Genomic DNA, 20,293 nt, shown 5'->3' with positions numbered 1-20,293 from the left:
AACATAAGGGCTGGGGATTTAGCTCAGCGGCATAAGCACCTGCCTTGCAAGCAGGCAGTTGTGAGTTTGATCCCCAGTACTGAAAAAAAGGAAAAAGACAACAACAACAAAAAAAAAAGGATTAAGAACATAAAAGAAGAAGTAGGGACACAAACAAATGAGCTACAAAAGCTATTAACAGAAGTAATCCAGGAGAATTTCCCTAATTTAGCAAAAGGTAAAGATACTCAGATGTATGAGGCATACAGGACCCCAGCCACCTACAACCCAAACAGAGCTACACCCAGGCATATAATAATCAAAATTCCAGAAATCCAATATAAGAACAGAATATTAAAAGCCATCAGAGACAAGAAACAGATCACTTACAAGGGAACACCCATCAGAATTACAGCAGACTTCTCAGCACAAACCATCAAATCACAAAGAGCATGGGGGGAAATAATTCAAGCTTTGAAAGATAATAACCTCCAGCCAAGATTGATATATACTGCACAACTGTCCCTAGAAATTGATGGAAAAACAAGGTGCTTCCAGGATAAAGAGGAACTAGGGGAATTTGCAACCACCAATTCAACTCTACAGAGAATACTGCAGGATATTCTAAAAAAGAAAAATACCAAGATTTCAGAAACAGTGGCAGAGAGCCACAATGAATGGAACAGAAAGTGAAATGAAGAAGATACACTGACAACTAATGACAGAAAAAGAGCTCAACAGAAATGAGGCAGAGAAGGTTGGATGATAGGAACAGCTATTTTGGAGAAAACAAGACATCATAATAGGTAGTGCTGATTTAATATCATCTTGTTTTGAAGTCCCACCAAGCTTTTGTTCTTCTGTCTCCATCGGTCTTAACATATTGTATCTTATTGTATTTTATTATATGTGATAATATAAACAAAAACTTTTATAGACAAGGAGATTATACAGAAACCATTGTTCATTTTCTGTTAGTTGATTCTAAATACCCTGTAATACTGTCATTCTCTTGAACGGTTTTACATTGTCTTGATATGTTTGATGCTACAGTATACAAAGTTCTACTCAAAGATTTCAAGCAAAGAAACACTATGGTAACTACTTTTATGTTGGGATTATCTTGTAGTGAAACACTATTTTGCTTAAAAGGTTATGTTTAGACCTGCACTGTTTTGTTGTTATGCCCTCTTTTATCTCAATCTCCTTTTTTTATTATTTACTTTTTCATTTTTATCCTTTTAATTAAGGGAAAAATAAATAAAAAGTAGCAGGATATAGTAACCCGTTTTGATTTCCTATTAACTAGGTTTGAAACCCTGTATTGCTCTCACCATCTTGTTTTGACTGATTTTCCTCTATTCTGTCTTGCTTGATAGTATCAAGGAAAGTATAGGCAACAACTGCGAAGACAATAAGATTCATTATGACGCCCATTCTGGTTGACTATTATCTTCTTTTGAAGACCTCTAATGTCTCCAATGTTTTGGTTTTACTGGTTTTGTTCTTTACTGTTTTGTTCAATTTTATTATAACTGATGATATAGGCAATTCTTTTTAAGATAGCAAGAGGCATTATGGTAACCATTGTTGATCACCTTGTATTCTGGTTTTACATTATCTATTACTTCCATCCGTTTGATTTGACTGACTCTGTCCTGTTATGTCACATTTGGTTTTACTCTCTTCAAAAAAAAGTAATAAGAACTGTGGAAGTAATAAAACCCAAAATATGTAATTGTCATTGTACAAAAGAAAGGAAAAGAAAGTGCTCTAAAGGATATAACTGCATGCATATTTAAACGTATAAGAGAGATAACCATATTACTGAATTTTGTTGGATCATTGAACTGAACTGTTTACAGTCTCACTGTTTGAATGTCCACTCTATGTGCTTTAATTTTGTAACTTGAACAACTATTTCTAAGATGACAATATGTAATCTATTAACTAGTGATTTCCTACTATTCATTTTTTTTCTGAAATTCTGTATAACTTGTACCCTTTTTCTATTTTTTTTCCTCCTTAAAAAAAAAGAAAAAGAAAGTTATAAAGTGAACATATTGTTAAACACAAAATCCATGGTAGGGATAAAGTAGTAGAAGCAGAATTACATTGAATGGAACAGGGAAGATGGACCAGAAGGTACAAGAAGACCCAAATACAGGTGGGGGAGAGAAGCAGAGATGGCAGAGCTCAGGAGGCATAAAGACATATTCTTAAGCACTTTGTATATCAGAAGAGGGAGATTCAAATCCTTGAGAACAGAAAGCTACTTGCACCCATCCTTCCTACCTAAAAGTATAGAAAAACTTACTGCACTTAAAAAGCCACATAAAAGAACTACAGTCAAATCTTATATGAGAATTATCATAAGCAAAAAGAAAAAGGAATAGAATAACATGACTAAAGAATGACAGCACTCCAGTAGAATTTTTGCAGATGGGAAAGGGATCTAGGGATGGAGAGAGAGGAAAGGGAGGGGAAGGTAAAGGGAAGTTAAAAGAACTAAGACATGATATGTACTTTACCAACTCCCCATGACTAATGTATTCATTATGTATCACAAATATACTAATAAAAAGTAAAAGCATTACAGCCACAAAACAAATTAAGATATCATAATAACGCAGTGGTTTTCAAAGTGCAGTTCCTGGACCCTTGGAAATCCCTAAAGATATTAATTGCCTTTGGTACTGTGTTGATATTTGCACTTCTGATACAAAGCAAAACCTACTGGTTCCTTAGGATGAATCAAGGTAGTGACATCAAAGCTCACTAGTAGTCATTACATTCTTCACCACTTGTAGTATTTTTTAAAAGTCAGTTACTCTTAAAATACCTTGATAAAGAAGTACCAATGATTAATTTTATTAAATCTTGACCCTTGGGGACAATGAGTCCCTGGCTTACGAATGAATTCCATTCCAGGAGAATGTTCCTAAGATTCATTTCTAAATCAAACAGTGTCTTATACTTCTTTGACACAAATATGCAATGTAAAATATGAAGAAAAAAACCCAAACTTCCATATCACCATCACTTTTCCTCTTGCTTCTAGACATCCTGGGCTAGGATCAAACACTACTTTTTCTTCGTCTTCTTCCTTTTTTTTTTGAAACCGGGGGATCGAACTCACAACCACACCCTTGCAAGGCAGGCGCTTATGTTGCTGAGCTAAATCCCTGGCCCAAACACTGTACTTCTGTGCACTACGGTACTATACAGTAAGCACACAGCAGCACAACTGTAACAATGCCCATCAGACATGTGCGCTACTTCTGCGATTGTTCACACCTATGTAATGCAAGGTCCACTGATATCTACGGAAGTTCGCCACTCAAATGTTCATAAGTCAGAATTACTATACATATCATTTGCATTATGTAATTAAATGGAAGGTATACCAGAAATATTTCACATACATCTCAACAATAGTGGCTGCTTTATAGGAAAACAGTTGTGTGATTGAGTTGCAAGCTAAACTAGCCACTTTTTAATAAAACATCTTTGTTTACTTGGGAAAAAAACAACCTGATGAATTGTGATTGCTCTGACTTGAATGTTTTCTGAAGATAAACAAAGAGAACCTGTTACTTTAGAAAAACAACTGATAGTAACTGCTGTCAATTAGAGCACTTGAGTTACCAAGAAAAAATTAGAAGTTTAGGGGGCCAAGGATGTGGGTCAATGGTAGAGCACCGGCTTAGCATGTACAAGGGCCTGAGTTTGATTTCTTGCACCAAAATAAACAAATAATAACTTTGGAAAACTTCTATCTGCCACCATGAATTTGACAACTTCCCAACACTGAAAAGTTTTTCTAATGAAATTAATCACAATATTAACAATATGCTTTTTAGATCTTGTGTAATGAAGCTTGTCAATACTTAGAAATGCCACATAACTCAGTAAGTCAATATTTTTCAAATACACCTTCCCTTTTTTCCAGTAATGAGGACTCAATCCAGGGCCTTGGCACTGAGCTACATCCCCAGTCTTTTTTATTTTTCATTTTGAGATAGAATCTTACTAAGTCACTAAGCTCCTCAGGCGGGGCTCATATTTGCAATCCTCCTGCTTCAACTTCCCAGAGGGCTGGAATTATAGGCATGTGCCAGCACAGTCAGCTAAAATACCCAAGATATACCAATGCATCTTACTCTGACATGCAAAAAGCTAATTGATATGGCTCCAGGCACACACACTACTTAAATGTGTGTGTGTATGTTAGTGGGGATTGAACACTAGGCAAGCACTCATCACTGAGGCACATCTCAGCTTCCGTTCTATTCTATTTTATGTATTTATATTGTTTTTGTTTGTTTTTAGACATGGTCATCTCTATTCAGCCTTAAACTTACTATGTACCCCAGGATGGACTAGAACTTCCAATTTTCCTGCCTCCACTTCCTGAGTAGATGAGCTTAGAGACATGAGCCACTGCAGCTAGCTTACACAATGACATTTTAAATTCTTACCCCTTGCCCAATTTTCATATCTTTAACATACTACTTCTTTTGGTACCAGGAATTGAACTCAGAACCTTGTGCTTGCCATGCAGGTGCTTATGCCACTGAGTTATATGCCTGGCCCCTATTTTTCATAACTTAAAGACTATCCACAATCCTCTTAAAGGCTATTAAAAATACTCTTTTCCAACTACATATTTGTATGAGGCCAGATTTTTTCCATATATTTGGCTTTGTTTTTTGAGACAGGCTCTCACTAGGTAGTCCAGCCTAGCCTCCAACTCATGGCAATCCTCTTGCCTCAGTTTCCCAAGTGCTCATGCATCCCCACTCAGTTTTTTTCACACACTCAAACAAAAGACTGCAACATAACAGATTTAAGAAGCAGGTATATAAATATGACTATCTGATATTGAACAAGACATTAAAAATATTTGTAAGAATATAAATCCACGATACTCTTTTCATTACTTTTTAATTTCAGAAAATATAATTGTTTTTCCTATTGTTAATATATAATGAGTTTATTATGGCTTATATTAGTTAACATAATGGATATTTTTATTTTATTAAATTATATAAATATGTATTTAAATTAAATAAACACTTATTATTTTACTCAGTTTTAAATTTCCATATGCTAAATATTAGGAGATAAAGTCCCTGTTAACAAATGTTTTTAGGTATTCTCAATAATTTTTAAAAGTGTAAAAGAATTTTGAGACCAAAAAATTTAAGAATTGCTCAAAAATGTAAATTAGAATTAGAACAATTCAGAAGATAACTGGAAAGGAAAAGAAGATGTAAAAAATAGAGATGACAGCTTCTTCTGAGCCAGCAGCAGTCATGGGCCAGGTTAACCCTTTCCTGTGAGCCAGTGGCAGCCATGAGTCATAGGAAGAGAACCAAGAAGTAGCCAACCCTTTCCTAAGAGCCAGGAGCAGTCTGAGCCAGGCTAAGCCATTCCTGTGGTCTAGCCAGCACATGGGCTAGGAGGCAAGAAGTGCTGAGCCCCACCCTGCTCCTCACCTGTGTGGGCAACTGGCTGATTCACAGAAATGTAGGCTCAGATGATAATCACTGAAGAACAAAATACAATGCCTGTATTTTTTATTGACTTTGCAGAAATAAGACCTGTAGTCTGAGCATCTATTTGGGGGATAACAATATGCAATATAGTAACTATGGGGAATTTCTTTCTAAAAGTGGTAGCCATTATTAATTCTTTATTATCTTGCCTTAAAGTCCTGTATCATTTTCATTGTTTTGTTTTGTTTTGTTTGATTTTATTATATTATAACTTAAATAAAGAATATCCACAATCCTCTTAAAGGCTTTTAAAAACACTTTCTTTTGGCACGGGTGGCTACTTCAAAGATAACAAGATATATTATGGTAATCACTATTACTTTCCTGTTATCTTGTTTTGAAGTCTTGTATTGCTTTCATTGTTTCATTTTGTTTGGTTTTATTCTGTTTTGTTTTATTTGATTTTATTATGTCTGGTGGTATGGGCAGCTATTCTGAAGATAACAAGAGGCAAGAACCATTGTTGATTTCCTGTTACCCTGTTTTGAAGTCCTGTATCAGTTTTACTGTTTTGTTTTGATTGGCTTTGTTCTGTTTTATTTGGTTTGGTCTTATTCTCTTTAGAATAAAAAATTCTGAAAAAAGTAGAGATGACAGGGCTCAAGAAATAATAAAAATAAAGTTAAAATATTATTTCATAAATGAAAGCTGATGAATGAAAGCAAGAATAAAAATAATAGGACAATTTCACTTATGGTCATATTTTATATCTAAAAGAACTAAAAGTAAGATCTGAAACAAATATTTGTATACCAATGTTCATAACCATATCATTCACAATAGTCAAAACATGGAACAACTCAAATGTTCACCAATGGATGGATAAGCAAAATACAAAATATACATAAAATCTTATTCAACCTTAAAAAAGAAGGAATTTAGAGACTGATAAAGACATTTTCTTAAAATATTTTTGTAAAAGTTCTGAGGCTGTAGTTCAGTGTGAAGGCTCTGGGTTCAATCCCCAGTACACACACACAAGAAGACAGAGAAAGGAGGAAAGAGAAGGGGAAGAAAGGAAAGAAAAGGAGGAGAAAATTCTGACACCTGCTACAATATAAAGTTTGAAGACTTTATGCTAAATGAAATAAGGCCCATATAAAAGGACAAACATTGCATGATTCTATTTATACAAGGTACACATAATGGTTTAAATCTAAAATGTTTCCCAAAAGTCTCGTGTGTCTGGAAGGTGACTGAATTGCAGGGGTGCTACACTCATCAGTAGATTCATCTATTGATGAGCTCGGTAGCTAAATGTGCTATGAAGAGGTGATGTCCCATTGGAGGTGGCCCCTGGGGTATGATTTAATTCTTGTTTCCATTCTTTTCCTTTCGCTCTGCTTCCTGGATGCCATGGAGTGAGCAGTGTTCCTCCCTCAAGCCTTTACACCACACTATTTCTGCCTTGGAGCCAGCCATTCATAGATTCAATCCACTGTGAACCTAATAATTTTCTCCCTGTAAATTGTGGGTGTCAGGTATTTTGTCCAAGGGATGGTGTCACAGGTACTTTTTCTTGTTGCTGGAAAAAAATATCTGACATCGAAAGTTAAAGGAGGAAAGGGTTTACTTAGCTCACAGTTTGTAGACATTTCAGTCCATAGTTGGCTAGCTCTAAAGCTGGGCAGCATGGCACAGGGACATTGAGGAAGAAAAACAGTTCACAGTGTGGCAGGCAAAAGGCAACAAGCCTTCTCCCTTTTATCCATTCCAGACAACCTGCCTTTGGGTGGTATCACCCACTCCCAGGGTGGGCCTTCCCACTTTCCACACCCCAAACTATCAGTGGATTAATAACTCACCAATCGGTGGATTAATTCATTAATGCATGCTCTTAATCCTAGCATCACACTGTTATGGCTCTTGTCTAGATGTCCCCTCAAAATCTCATATGGTCAAACGTGAGGCTTTTCAGAGGTGGCTGGATCTAGAGCATGTGATGCTGGAATTAAAATGTGTGATTAGTAAATTAGTTCCTGATTGGACTGGCATAGTTCTGAGTTTGGATAATGGGAAGGCCCACCCTGGGTGTAGAGTTACCCACCCTAAGGGCATGTGTCCTAAATAGAATATAAAGAACAGAAAGAGGGCTTCTCCTGCCACTCGCTACTTTACTGCTTGCTGCCTTTTGCCTTCTATAAACTGTCTCTCCTCTGCAATACGTCTACGTCACCCTGCCTTGGAATTAGCCAATTATGGACTAACATTGGCTACAGTGAGCTCCTTTAACTTGGGGCATCAGGTATTTTGTTTCAGTAACAAGAAAAGACATGCACCCTTAACCCCAGCATTGCAAACCCTAGATCTAGCCACCTCTGAAAAGTCCCACCTATGATCACATGAGGCTTTTGGAGGGACATCTAGACACAAACTGTAACAGATGGGAAAATAACTTATATAGTACCTAGAATAGTTAAATTCATAGGGATAGAAAGTAGAATGATGATTGCCAGTGGCTGAGAGTAGTATGGAATGTAGTTATTATTATATAGATACAGAGTTTCAGTTTGGGAAGATGAAAAAGTTCTGGGGGTGGCACAGCAATGTGAATGTACTTAATGCCACTGAACAGGACACTTACAATGGTTAAAATGGAAAACTTTGTGTTATGTATATCTTACCACAATGGTTTTTTAAAAATAGAGAATACCTTAAGAGAATTATATTGGAAAGAAGATTTTTAAAAATGTATTTCAAAAACAAATAAAGGCCAAGGATTTAGCTCAGCGGCCTAAGCGCTTGCCTGGCAAGTGTGAGATCGTGAGTTCCATTCCTGGTACAAAGACAACCAACAAATGAAATATTAAAATACTAGGGCTGGGGATTTAGCTCTGTGGCGTAAACACCTGCCAGACAAATGCGAAGTCGTGAGTTTGATCCCCAGTACAAAAAAAAAAATAGAGAAAGAGAGAAATAAATATTAAGATACTGGAAGAAAAATGAATTGGAGTATAGTCATACAATGGAATATTATTCAGAAATACAAAAGAATAACCTACTGCTACATACAATATAACATTATGTTGAGAGAAGCCAGACACAGAGTATATACCATAATATTTTAGTTGTAGGAAATTCAAGAGGAGGCCAAACAAGTCTGTGTTGGTAGAAATAAGAAATATAGTTGACTCTAGGGTGCACTGACTGGAAAAGCCACGTGGAAACATTCTGATATAATAAAAATGTTCTATGCCTTATTGGGATATTGGTTACATGGGTAAATGTATTTGTGCACTGTAAATCATATATCTAATCAGAAATTAATATGTTGAATACATAAGGAAGTATAACCCAATAACAGCAATGAAAATCCAACTAAAAAAACGGACAAAGCTAATCCTTCAAAGGAGATACACAAATGACCAACATCATTAATTATTAAGAAAATGCAAATCAAACCACAGAATAATACTTCATACCCAGTAGGATGGCAATAATAATAACAACAACAATAATAATTTTAAAACAAGGAATACTGGCCTAGCATGCACAAAGCCTGGATTCATTCCCTGTATTGAGGAGAGGGAGGACTTAAGACACAGTGTTTACAACTTTCACCAAAATTACAAAGTAGATCACAGATCTAAATGTAAAACACAGAATTGTAAAACTTCTAAAAGATAACAGAACAGATAATCTGAATAGCCTTGGGTTTGGTGATGAGTTTTTAAAACAATGCCAAAGGCATAATTCATAAAAGAAAAACTTGTAAAAGAAGACCTGACTAAAATTCAAAATGTATGTTCCATAAAAGGCACTGATAAGAGGACGAAAAAATCAGCCCACAGATTGGGTGTATAGTGTGGAACTTAAATGTCCCCCAAAGGCCTTTATGTTAAACACAGATCACAGTGCTACAGGAAATGGTGGAACCTTTAGTAGTTTGGGCCTAGGAGGGTGAAGAAATTTGGGATGTAACTTTGAAGGGAATAGTAGGACCTTGAGCCTTTCCTGTCTCTTAGTAATTAATTAATTAATAGAGACAGGGTCTCACTATATACCCTTAAGCTCACTATGTAACCCAGGCTGACCTTAAATTTAGGGTGATCCTCGTGCGTTGACCTCCCATGTGCTGGGATTATGGGCATGCACTACCATGCCTGGCTCCCTTCCGGTCTCTTTTTGCTTCCTGGCCACCATAATGTGAGCAGCCTCCTTAGTTATGTGTTCTCACCATGATATACTTACTGTCTTGCACAACCCCCAAAGTGACCATGGACTAAAAATTCTGAAGTCAGCTGTGAAAATAAGCTCTTCTTTATAGGTTAATTTACCTCCAGTATTTGTTACAATAACAGAAAGATATGATATATGCAAAATATTTTATCTGATAGAGGATTGGTATGCAAAATATACAAAGAACTCCTAAAGGTCAACAATAAGAAAATGATCTAATTTAAAAACAGGCAGTCAACTATGGACTGAAACTGCTACAAACTATGAGCCAAAACAAAGCCTCTCTTCTTCTAACTTCGGGTGTTGGGTATTTTGGCTCAGCGGTGCAAAAACTAAGACACATGAGAAACGTATTTTATATGTAATTTTACTGCAAACCTACAATTGCTGTAAAGAACAAAGACTTTTAAGAAGAAATGAATTATTGAAACATGCTAAAATATAGATGAAGCTTCAAAATATGCTGAACCAAAGAAGCCAGATAAAATAGGTCATGTATAATTCCATTCATATGAAATATCCTGAAAAAGCTAATTCACAGAGGCAGAAAGATTAATGGTTGCCAGGGGCTGACGAAAGTGAAAAATGATGGCCTAATGGGTTGATGAAAATGTTCTAGAACTACATGGTGCTGATGGTTGCAGTTTTGTGAATGTATAGCTATTCCTCATTTAACGACCTGTTTAATGACTGCTCAGACTTATCATCAAGATGCTGGTTAGTCTTACGATTCACCAGCTGAATATAAGTCTTTCATTTTCATAGAGTTCTGTACATCTTTTTTATAAAGCCTCACTGTCTTATTTATATAGCCACATATCTTATATAGTACTGTAAATTTTGCTGATTGTTCTGTACAGTGCTGTAGTTTTATGTTCTCTTATACATTACAGGACAGCATGTAAGAATTATCCAAACAAAAGCAAAGTCATCAAGTTGGAGTTTCCTCTGACCATTTCTTTGTTCTGAATATTGTAATGTACCTACTACATTCAATTCCTCATTTAATGACAATTCACTTAATGCCTAGACCTAGTCACAGGGACTGAATTTGGTCGTTAAAGGAGTGTCTGCACTAAGTGATTTTGAGTCATACATTTTTGTGGGTTGTTTTCTTTGAGAGAGGGTCTCACTATGTAGTTCAGGCTGGTCTTTAACTCAGAGCAATACTCTTGCCTCAATCTCCCAAGTGCTGGGATTACAGGTGTGTGCTACTAAGACTGGCAAATCATATACTTTTTAATAGTGAGTTTTAAAGCCAGGCCTGGTTGTATACACTTGTAATCCTGCCAATTCTGAAGGCTGAGGCAGGAAAATCAAAAGTTCAAAGCTAGCCTGGGCAATTTGTTGAGACCTATCTAAAAAAAAAAAGGTGATGGGGGAGAAAGTGACCAGTTTCTGAGTACGTGTAAGCATGGATCTAAGCATTCTAGAATAAGAATTGTATCTGCTTATCAGAAATGGTATTTTTTGAAAGCTGTAGGTTAGAATTGAGACTTCAAACTTCCCCAAGGTCTCACCACAGCTGCACATCCTGTCACATGTTGTATGATGTGAAAGATACATACTATGCCACAAACGAAGCACAGACATAATATTGTTAAAGGGAATCAGAATTATTCAAATGAAAAACTTCCACAGAGACATTCTTTTATAATTCACATGAAGTGCAGGTTTTGAGAAGTGATGTAGCTCGGCGTGATGGCACACACCTGTAATTTCAGCACTTGGAAGGTTGAGGCAGGAGGATTGCTGTGAGTTTGAGGCCAGCCTGAGCAACAAAGTGAATTAAAGTCGACCTGAACTGTACAGCAAGACTCTGTCTCAAAATGACAAAAAAAAAAAAAAAAAGTGACATATTTGGTTCTGGTATTCGCATTCGGAGAACAAATCAAACAGTGCATATCACAGGTGTCAAGAATAAAAGAATATGGCTGGATATAGCTGAGTAGTAAAGCACTTATCTGGTATATGCAAAGTCCTGGGTTCTATTCCTAGCCCCCTTGGAAAAAACAAAGAATGGAAGAGAATAATCTCCCAATTTAAAAATATCATTATGAAAACAACAAATCAAGTAATCTGAGGAAAACCATCTAGACAGCTCATTTGAAAATTGAGCTAATAACTTGTACAGCTAGTAAATAATGATAACAAATGAATTTCAAATGAATAAAATGAAAAAAGCCTCTGGAATCATCTTTAAAGATCTCTGACTAGCCAAAATTGGGATAAGTTGAGTGTCAATTATGATGATAGCTAGAAATGGGGAGGGTAAGAAGTAGAGTGTCTGCCTAGTATGTATAAACTGCTGGGTTTCAACCTCATTGTGGAAAAAAAAAAAAAAAGCAAGCAATGGATTGGACCACACTAAATATATAAGTTTTATAATGACACTGAGAAAACAAAACATCCCCCTTAGTCACCTTTGAATGATGTTTAAAAATTCACTCCAAAAATTGAGAATACAGTGAAAACAATTCTGCCTTCCTGTAAAACTACCTCAGGGTTATAAGATAGTTTATGTAAAGACATTTATCTTTATATAATTATTATAGCTAACTAAGAATGAAAGCTAGAATGATAAAATTACAACTTTGTAATCCCCAATAAATTAATGAACTCAGTCAGTCATATTTAATGGCTTTCACCAAAAGAAAGGACACCAGGGACACCTGTGTACTTCCTAACAGAAGTGTCTACCATTAATCATGAAGTTGTTTTCTCAAAAAAGAAAACTCACAAACCTGAACATCAAACCTGAATCATATTAAGCCTCACCTAACTACCAATATATAGGAAATACATAGACCTGGGAAAAATACTAAATATTTTAAGGATACAGTGAGCAAATATAGATTATAGTGAACCTTTCATGACAAATGATCTTTCTTCAAATACAATAAAAAATGCAAGGAAAAAAGAAATAGGAATCTACAAATCAGGTAAGACTTAAGAAATATATTTTAATCAATTGCATATATGAATCTTACATGGATCCTGGTTTTTTTTAAAAAAATTTTATAGGACAATTGGAGAAATGAGAACACTGGTTGGATATTCGATGATATTAAAAAATTACTGCTGAATATTTTTAGGTTTTACATGTGATTATTTTTCAAAGAATTCTTATGTTTTGAAAATACATGTTAAAATATTTATGGATGAAATTATATACCTAGGGTTTGTCTCAAAATAGTTAATGTCAGGACCAGGAATATAGCTAGCAGCACAGTGCCTGTCTGGCAAGCACAAGGTCCTGAGTTTGATTTCCAGTACAAAAAAAAGTGATAAAAGCAAAAATCAAAAACAACCAAAAAGCCCTCAATGTAATTAGTGCAAGGGATTAGTAAATGGAGGGTAGATAAAGTATGTAGGAAGGACTAGCCATGTGTTAACGACAGCTGTTGACACAGGGTGATGGGAATTCAGCATTCTGTTACCTCTAGTATTGTGTATATTTAAGAATGGTCATAATACAAATATGAAATAGCCAGATGTGCTGGCACATAGCTGTAATCTCAGCTCTCTGGGAGGCTGAGACAGGAAATACCAAATTGGAATAAAGCCTTGGAAAGGTAGTGACTGTCGCAGAAAGAAAAAAATTAAAAAGGACAGGTCATATAGATCAGTGCAAAGCCCCTGGGTTCAATTCCCTGTACTACAATAAATAAATTAAAAGCAAAAATAAACCAAATAAATGACATATAAATGTAGGGATCATTTCTGGAAAGCTATCCAAAATATTAGTAACAGTATTTGCCCTTAAGAAGAGAGATGAGGTCTGTGGGTCTCGGGGACAGTGGGCAAAGACTTTTCACTGTAAAATTATATTACTCATACTAATAAATTACATTTTGGGGGAGGGTACTGGGAATTGAACTTAGGCTCATGCTTTCCAGGCAGGCACTGCACAGCTGAGCAATATCTCCAGAACAAATTAAATTATTTTAACAGCCAAAAATGAGTTCATAATTATGAATTTCCCCCTCTCCACCAAATAACTATCATCAGCCTAAACACACGCTCTAATACAGTCTTAAAATAAAGACCTATTGTTAACCCCACATCATACTCTTTAGGCATCATCCTACTTCTGTGTATTCCTTTTTAGTTATTCAGCAAAAATTCTCCCTAGCTCCTCTCCTTCACATGATTCCTTTGTCATCCCACTCCAGTCTGGTCCCCCACCATCCTCATTTTCCCAAAACTCCCCTTGTCAAGGTCACCAGTGAGTTCCTTCTGTCACTTTCTCCATTAAGATGCTCAGCCTGTTAACAGCGTAAGCCACTGCTGACCAAGACTCTCATGATGCGTCACTCTTTCTTAAATTTCAAGACACCACATTCGTCCTCCTCTGTTCAGCCTCTTAACACTGAAATATGCCAAAGTTGAATCTTAAGATTTAATCCTTTCTCTATCCACATTCTCTCCTCAGGTGAATTAATCTAGTCCCACGGCTTTAAATACACACTATCTGCTGAATGTCTCCAAAATTACATCTCTAACCCTGACCTCTGCTCTGAGTTCTAGACTCGTATATACACTGCTTACTAAGTTCTCACACTTGGGTATCTACAGGCATTTAAAACTTAATATGCTTAAAACAGGTATCTCATCATAGTCTACACCCTCTCTTTCAATAAATAGCATCATCACCCTGCAGCAATATCTTATATTAAGACTGTTTTCTTTTCCTTATCCTTCACATTCAATCCTTTCATAAATATTCCCCTTTGGCCCCCCAAATATACTTTGTCTCCCTTCATTTCTTTCACTTCCATTGCCATCATCCTAGTTCACACCACCATTTACTATCTCTTCCTACACAATTGTTACAGGCATTTTTTTGGCAGAGATTTGAACCCAGGGCCTTGAGCTACATCCATGGCCATGCATTTATATAGAAACAAGGTCTTTTGCTCTAATATGCACAGGATGGGCTCAAATTTGCCATTATGTCCCTCCATAAAATACTTTGATGGAAATTGACAAGCCAATTTTAAAATTCTTAAGAGAAAATAAAGAGCCAACAATAGCCCTGATAAGTTTTGCTTTTATGGTCAATAATACCTTTATAGAAATACTAAATGACAAGCCAGAATTCAAGAGGCTGAGGCAGGAGAATTGCTGTGAGTTCAAGGCCAGCCTGGGCTACATAATGAGTTCAAGGCCAGACTGAACTGCATAGCAAGAACCTATATTAAAAAAAAGAAAGAAAGAAAGAAAAAGAAATGAAATGAAATGACAGTTACTCTACAGATAACTTCATAGAAATGCAAATCTGCAGTTGACACACTAGTTTCACTCAGAAAATTAACAAAACATTAAATCATCAAGCTGTGGCTTCTCTTAACTAAGTAATGCATTATTGAGGAAAATAAACAAATCATCAGAAAATTTATAAATTAGATGTTTTAAAAAGGTATAAATATGGCATAATGATACATTAAATATTGTATCTATTCAGTCTGTAATTGTGTACTTTTATTTAATTACAATCAGGCTGGCATTACATTAATTGATACTATTTTAAGCAGCATGCCTAAAAATGATAAAATTGGAAACCCTCAATTTATGAGTTTAGTATTTTGAAATTTTTGAGTACTAAGTAAAAACTTTTCAAAATTATCGATTGAAGATGTACTAAAAATAGAAAAAAATGGGCTACCCTTCATACACATAAGGAAAATATTTGTCTTCTCAATCTTTTTTTTAGAAATATGTTTGTACTATTGAAATAAGCCAGGAAAAAAGATGGGTATCACCCTTACATTCAGATTGTCAATAAATTCCAGTTTTAATAGCATCTCAAAATAAAGCTAAATTCTAAGAAAGTATATGTATGAATTATATGTATACATGTACATATAACGTATAGAGGGTACACATATAGTCTATATATATATGTGCACATACATATAAATGTGTGTGAATGCATATAATTTATATAACTTGGAACAAACACACTTGGATATTATTATCAAAATTCCTTGCCCAATAAGACATCACTTTTTATTAACAGTCCAGAATTTGTTTAGCATCATATTGGATATTTGAATATCAAAACAATCAACTTTTTATTCTCAAGGATAATGCTATTAAAAGATGACCTCTAGCATCAGTGGGTCATAATTTTTTTACTTACAGAACAAAAACTTTTGAAATTTCATGTGGAACTTATTATTTCTACACATATTTCTATATGTTTCTACAAATAAGAATAATTAAGGCACATGGCATCCTTGTATGTTAGTATATATCCACAGGTTCTTAATATGAGACCATCTGACTGGCAGATGTACTTATGATTTTAAAAGAAAACACCCTGACACTTGGAAAAACTCTGTCCTAAGTCCTATTTCCGCTATTGCTGCTGAGTAGGGAATACATCTGCAGTGGGAAGAGAGATTTATTAAAGTAATGCCGGTTGTGGACTTTTCCTGTCTTCTAAAATTAGGAAGTCAGTGGAAGAACTGCAAGTGAGTATAACAGGTGTAAGAATGGAGTAGAAGGGGCAGGAGACTGGAACACCCCACTGCCACTGTCCTGGGAGACACTGTGCTGGGGTCTGGTAGTGATATGCAGGTTGCTGATAAAAGGGCTGAGCTACCATCACAGAACTAGACAGGCAACGTGAAGGGGACAGAAGTTATTCCTGGAATATGAAAATAAGCCACGCTATGATGGTAAATGTAGGCTATCGGGGTAGACACATCCTTCCAGCAGCTGGCATTACACCAGAACGAGAGATCCCTACTTGCTGCTTTCTTATTGCTGGGCCAATATTCAGTTTCTTATCTTTATAATTAAGTTTTTCAGGCTCTTGCAAAGTTTCTTGTGCACCTTCTTGTGTTTCAAAAGTGCCACCACCACACCCCTTAGCCATTGCAGCTGTTATTTACAATCTTCACTTCTTTCACAAGCCCACACTGGAGGCAAAAAGTTCTTAAACTGTTTTCATTTTTAAAAAACAAATCATTTTCATTTGTCTTAAAGTCAATTTCTCTGACAAAGATGCGATTGGGTATTATGGTTTCGTATGTCAGAGCACTTGTTGGGTTATCCAAAGGCACTCATGAATAGAGATTAAGGGTTGGAAAATCTTTGTAGCACTGCACCACAACCCGGACGCGCCCCCTGGCGGCCACAGTGATTAGGTCCCATGCCAACCGTGCTAAGTTTTTAAGAGGAAAGTGAAGTAAAAATTTATATTGAACTGGAAATATAGCTCGGTGGTAAAGCACTGGCCTCGCATGTATGAGGCCCTATGTTTGAAATACAGCATAAACAAACAAACAAGAAACCAAAAGCAACCCACACACGAGAAAAACTACAATCATATCCATATCACATATCATATATAAAAACTCCAGATAGATTAGACTTAACATAAGAAGAAAAACTGCAGAATTTTTAGGGGACAAAAAAAGGAGCCTATTATATCTGTGTAGGGGAAGATTTCATCAATAAGACAACAAAAACAATTTCAAAAAAAACTCACTACCTTAAACCCAGTGCGGTGGTACATGGCTATAATCCCAGTACTCGGGAGGCTGAGGCAGGAGGATCCTTGCAAGATTGAGAACAGCCTGAGCTACACAGTGCGCTCAAGGCCAGTCTGAATTAGAGTGAGACTGTCCCAAAAAACAAAACAAAAAGTTGCCAAATAACTTATTCCTTTATTTTAAAAGGTGATTGTGTATGTGTTTTTATAGTGATGGAGAATATTCTTTTATTTTAGATGCGTCTGTGTTATACAGATTGTCAGAATAAGAATGAATAATTTTGTCATTTAACTGCCTGAAATATAAACAAAACAAAACAAATAAATAGTCAAGCAAAAAAACACCTGCCATACATTAGTCTAGTTGGATAATAAAATCCCCTCATTATTGGTTTTTATTTTTATTTTTTTGAGACTGGGTCTTGCTATGTTGCTCAGAATGGTCTCAAACTCAGTGAGCTCAAGCCTTCCCAAGACCTAAACCCATAGGTCGCACAATCACACCTACTTCAAATATCAAAATGAATCAATATTTTTTTGTCTTTTTCATTTTTATCGGTACCAGGGATCAAACTCACGACCGCCTGCCTGCAAGGCAGGTACTTATGCCGCTGAGCTAAACCCCCAGCTCCTTGAATCAATATTTTTAAAAAGGCAAGAAAATCACAAGAGTGTATCAGCCAATGGCTGACTTGTAAAACAAGTGAGTTCAGAGTTTGGGAAAAGAAAAAGTATACCTGAAATATCTATATTTATACATATATCAAATTATTATCTTTAGTTATCTATACTAGGGATGGTAATAGAAAAATTCGTATCCTCTTTATGCCTCTATGCAATGTTTCCCAGTTATTAGTATGCACAATTTTGATTTTTAAAATAATTTTAAAATACAATTATAAATAAAAAACAGGTTATTTCATATCCCACAAATAAAAAGAAGAGGAAACAAAAAAAGGCAACTTTTGATTACACCTTTTGATTATGGTTACAGCGCAGGCTCTAGAATCAAAAACCTGTGTTAAAAAATGCTGGTTGCACCCTGTGTGACTTTGGGCAACAGTCTAAATCTAATTTTATTGATTTGTAAAATGATATCAGCCTGATCAGCTTGCTGTGGAGACTAAATAATGCAGATAAAGCACTTAATGCAGGGCCTGGTGGTCATTTGGGATGAGTAACAGATGAACCAGGAATGCTGATAACTTTTCCAATTTTCTTATTCGTTAGCCAGTCAGAAAACAAATGAGGCAGACCGTAAGTCAAAGGGAGTCAACAGTCATTCAGCCAGTATTATCTCTAGAAAAAGGCAGGGCTGCGGCACTGAGAGATTGTAGCTGTTATTCAGTCAGGCCCCTTTCTGAGGCATCTTCCAAAAGGGAGCTATACATCCAGATGGATTTTAAAAAGGTCAAGTTCTTAAGTTCTTAAGAATGGACAACAGGAAGTTGCTATTGAAGATGATGGAGCACAGTCTTTTCCCAGTTTACCTCAACCAACAAAAGCACTCTCAGGTAGGAAGTTTCCAAAACTGCCGAAATAACGTTCTTTCTGGGGCGTAGTGACACACCCCTGTAATCCCAGCACTCAGGAGGCTGAGACAGGAGGATCACTGCTACTTTGAGGCCAGCCTAAACTACATGGTTGAGTTCAAGACCGGTCTGAACTACATAGTAAGATCCTGTCTCACAAAACAAGCAAATAAACACCACCCCTCCCCCCAAAAAACCCCACAAAAACAAAAAAAGAACGGTCTTGTGCCTTAATAGCACCCACATACACACGCCCAATCACAACTGCCCTTCTCAGCACCGTCCGCCTCTCCCTCAGAGGGCTCACTTTCCGTCCAGTAGTTCACACTTCTTTCCTCTGTCCAGTTCTGTCACCTGCCACAGAGTCCCGCGCCTGTTAAATATGCTTTCTTCTCTGCTTCACACTCGCTTCCTCAATTCCACACCCTTTGCTCTATTACTTCAGTTCCTCCACTTCCACTTCACTGGAAGCATTCTGCCTCAGTTTCCCCCCCCACTCCATTTCAGAGACCGCTCCTCTGCGGTTCCTTCGCCTCTACAGGGAGTTTCCCCGGCTTCCACCTCAGTTTCCTCCTCCCCGCCTCTAACCACACCTTCCTTGCCCAAATCCTCGGGGTTTGGCCCTACCCGTCTGCTCCTGGGTCAGCGCCCCCAGGCGGCGGATGCCCTCTTCGTCCAGATCCCACTGCTCCGCCATCCCCGCCCACCGCTCACCTGACGGCCCTCGAGACTGCCACGAGCACTCTAGGCCCCGCCCCGACTGGCCCCGCCCACCGTCCAGGCCCCGCCCACCCGCCTCACCCCCCAGCGCCGACCCCCGGCGCCGCGTTTTCAGAGTCCGTTAGGGACTGCTCACTCGCCTGTTGCCCCGCTGCAGGAGTAGCACCATGGTATGGCTTCACCTCTGCAGGGGAACACCAAAGCCACTAAAAGGACGACTAAGAGGAGCTGGAGCCCAGGAGTAGGACTGCAGGGTTAGGGTTCTCACTTCGAGGGGGTTGAGGGGGATTGGAGGTGACCTCAAGTTGAAAGGACATGGCGGGCTAGCTCTGAGGAGTTGGAAGAACGTGCTACCTTGAGGGTTGAGGGGCTCCAGCTCTGAGGATTTGGGGGAGGCCAGGTCTGGGGTGCACCTCTGAGAGTCTTCATATCTCAGCGCCGGGGGTTTGGGGAATACTGGCTTTAGAGCAAGGAGCGCGGGTGTGTGCCGAGGAGAATCTTGATCCGAAGATTGGGAATGGAAGCAGATTTCGGAGAAGTGATGGGGGGGGGTCCTGATTTGAAAAGTTGGGCAATTCTGTTCTGAAGAATTAAGATCTTGTCTTTAAAGCACAAAATGGTGCCAGCTCTAGATCTTGACGTGAAAGACGTTTCTTTGGGGCGCGGCAGGGACCAATGTGGAAAAGTGATGCTCTTTGGGCTGGGGGATGACATTTAAGACTGCCACATTTCTTGCAGACAGTCTAGCAAGAAGCTGGATTGTCCTTTAAAGTACCATGCCCGCTCTCCCTTAACTGTGACAGAGCTCTCCCCGGGAG

General features: G+C 37.4%; 1 protein-coding gene and 1 pseudogene across 2 annotated transcripts in view; one reads left to right on the top strand and one right to left on the bottom strand.

The window, feature by feature from the left end:
- Positions 1 to 16,180: 16,180 nt before the first annotated feature.
- LOC106028109 (protein boule-like) lies at positions 16,181 to 19,452 on the bottom strand (annotated as a pseudogene).
- A 107-nt stretch (positions 19,453 to 19,559) lies between these two features.
- The window catches only part of Kctd19 (potassium channel tetramerization domain containing 19), a 35,244-nt gene continuing 34,510 nt past the window's right edge, over positions 19,560 to 20,293 (top strand). For both annotated transcript variants that reach the window (XM_063247505.1, XM_063247503.1), the window contains exon 1: positions 19,560 to 19,645. In XM_063247505.1, the coding sequence (XP_063103575.1) occupies positions 19,643 to 19,645 (3 nt within the window). In that variant the 5' untranslated portion in view covers positions 19,560 to 19,642. The remainder of the gene's footprint in view (positions 19,646 to 20,293) is intronic.

The sequence above is a fragment of the Cavia porcellus genome, unplaced genomic scaffold, assembly GCF_034190915.1.
Source record: "Cavia porcellus strain 051 isolate PalLab524CR breed Dunkin Hartley unplaced genomic scaffold, mCavPor4.1 scaffold_4, whole genome shotgun sequence".
Classification (NCBI taxonomy): domain Eukaryota; kingdom Metazoa; phylum Chordata; class Mammalia; order Rodentia; family Caviidae; genus Cavia; species Cavia porcellus.
Note: the sequence above shows the minus strand (reverse complement) of the source record. Positions and strands in the feature narration are given on the sequence as shown.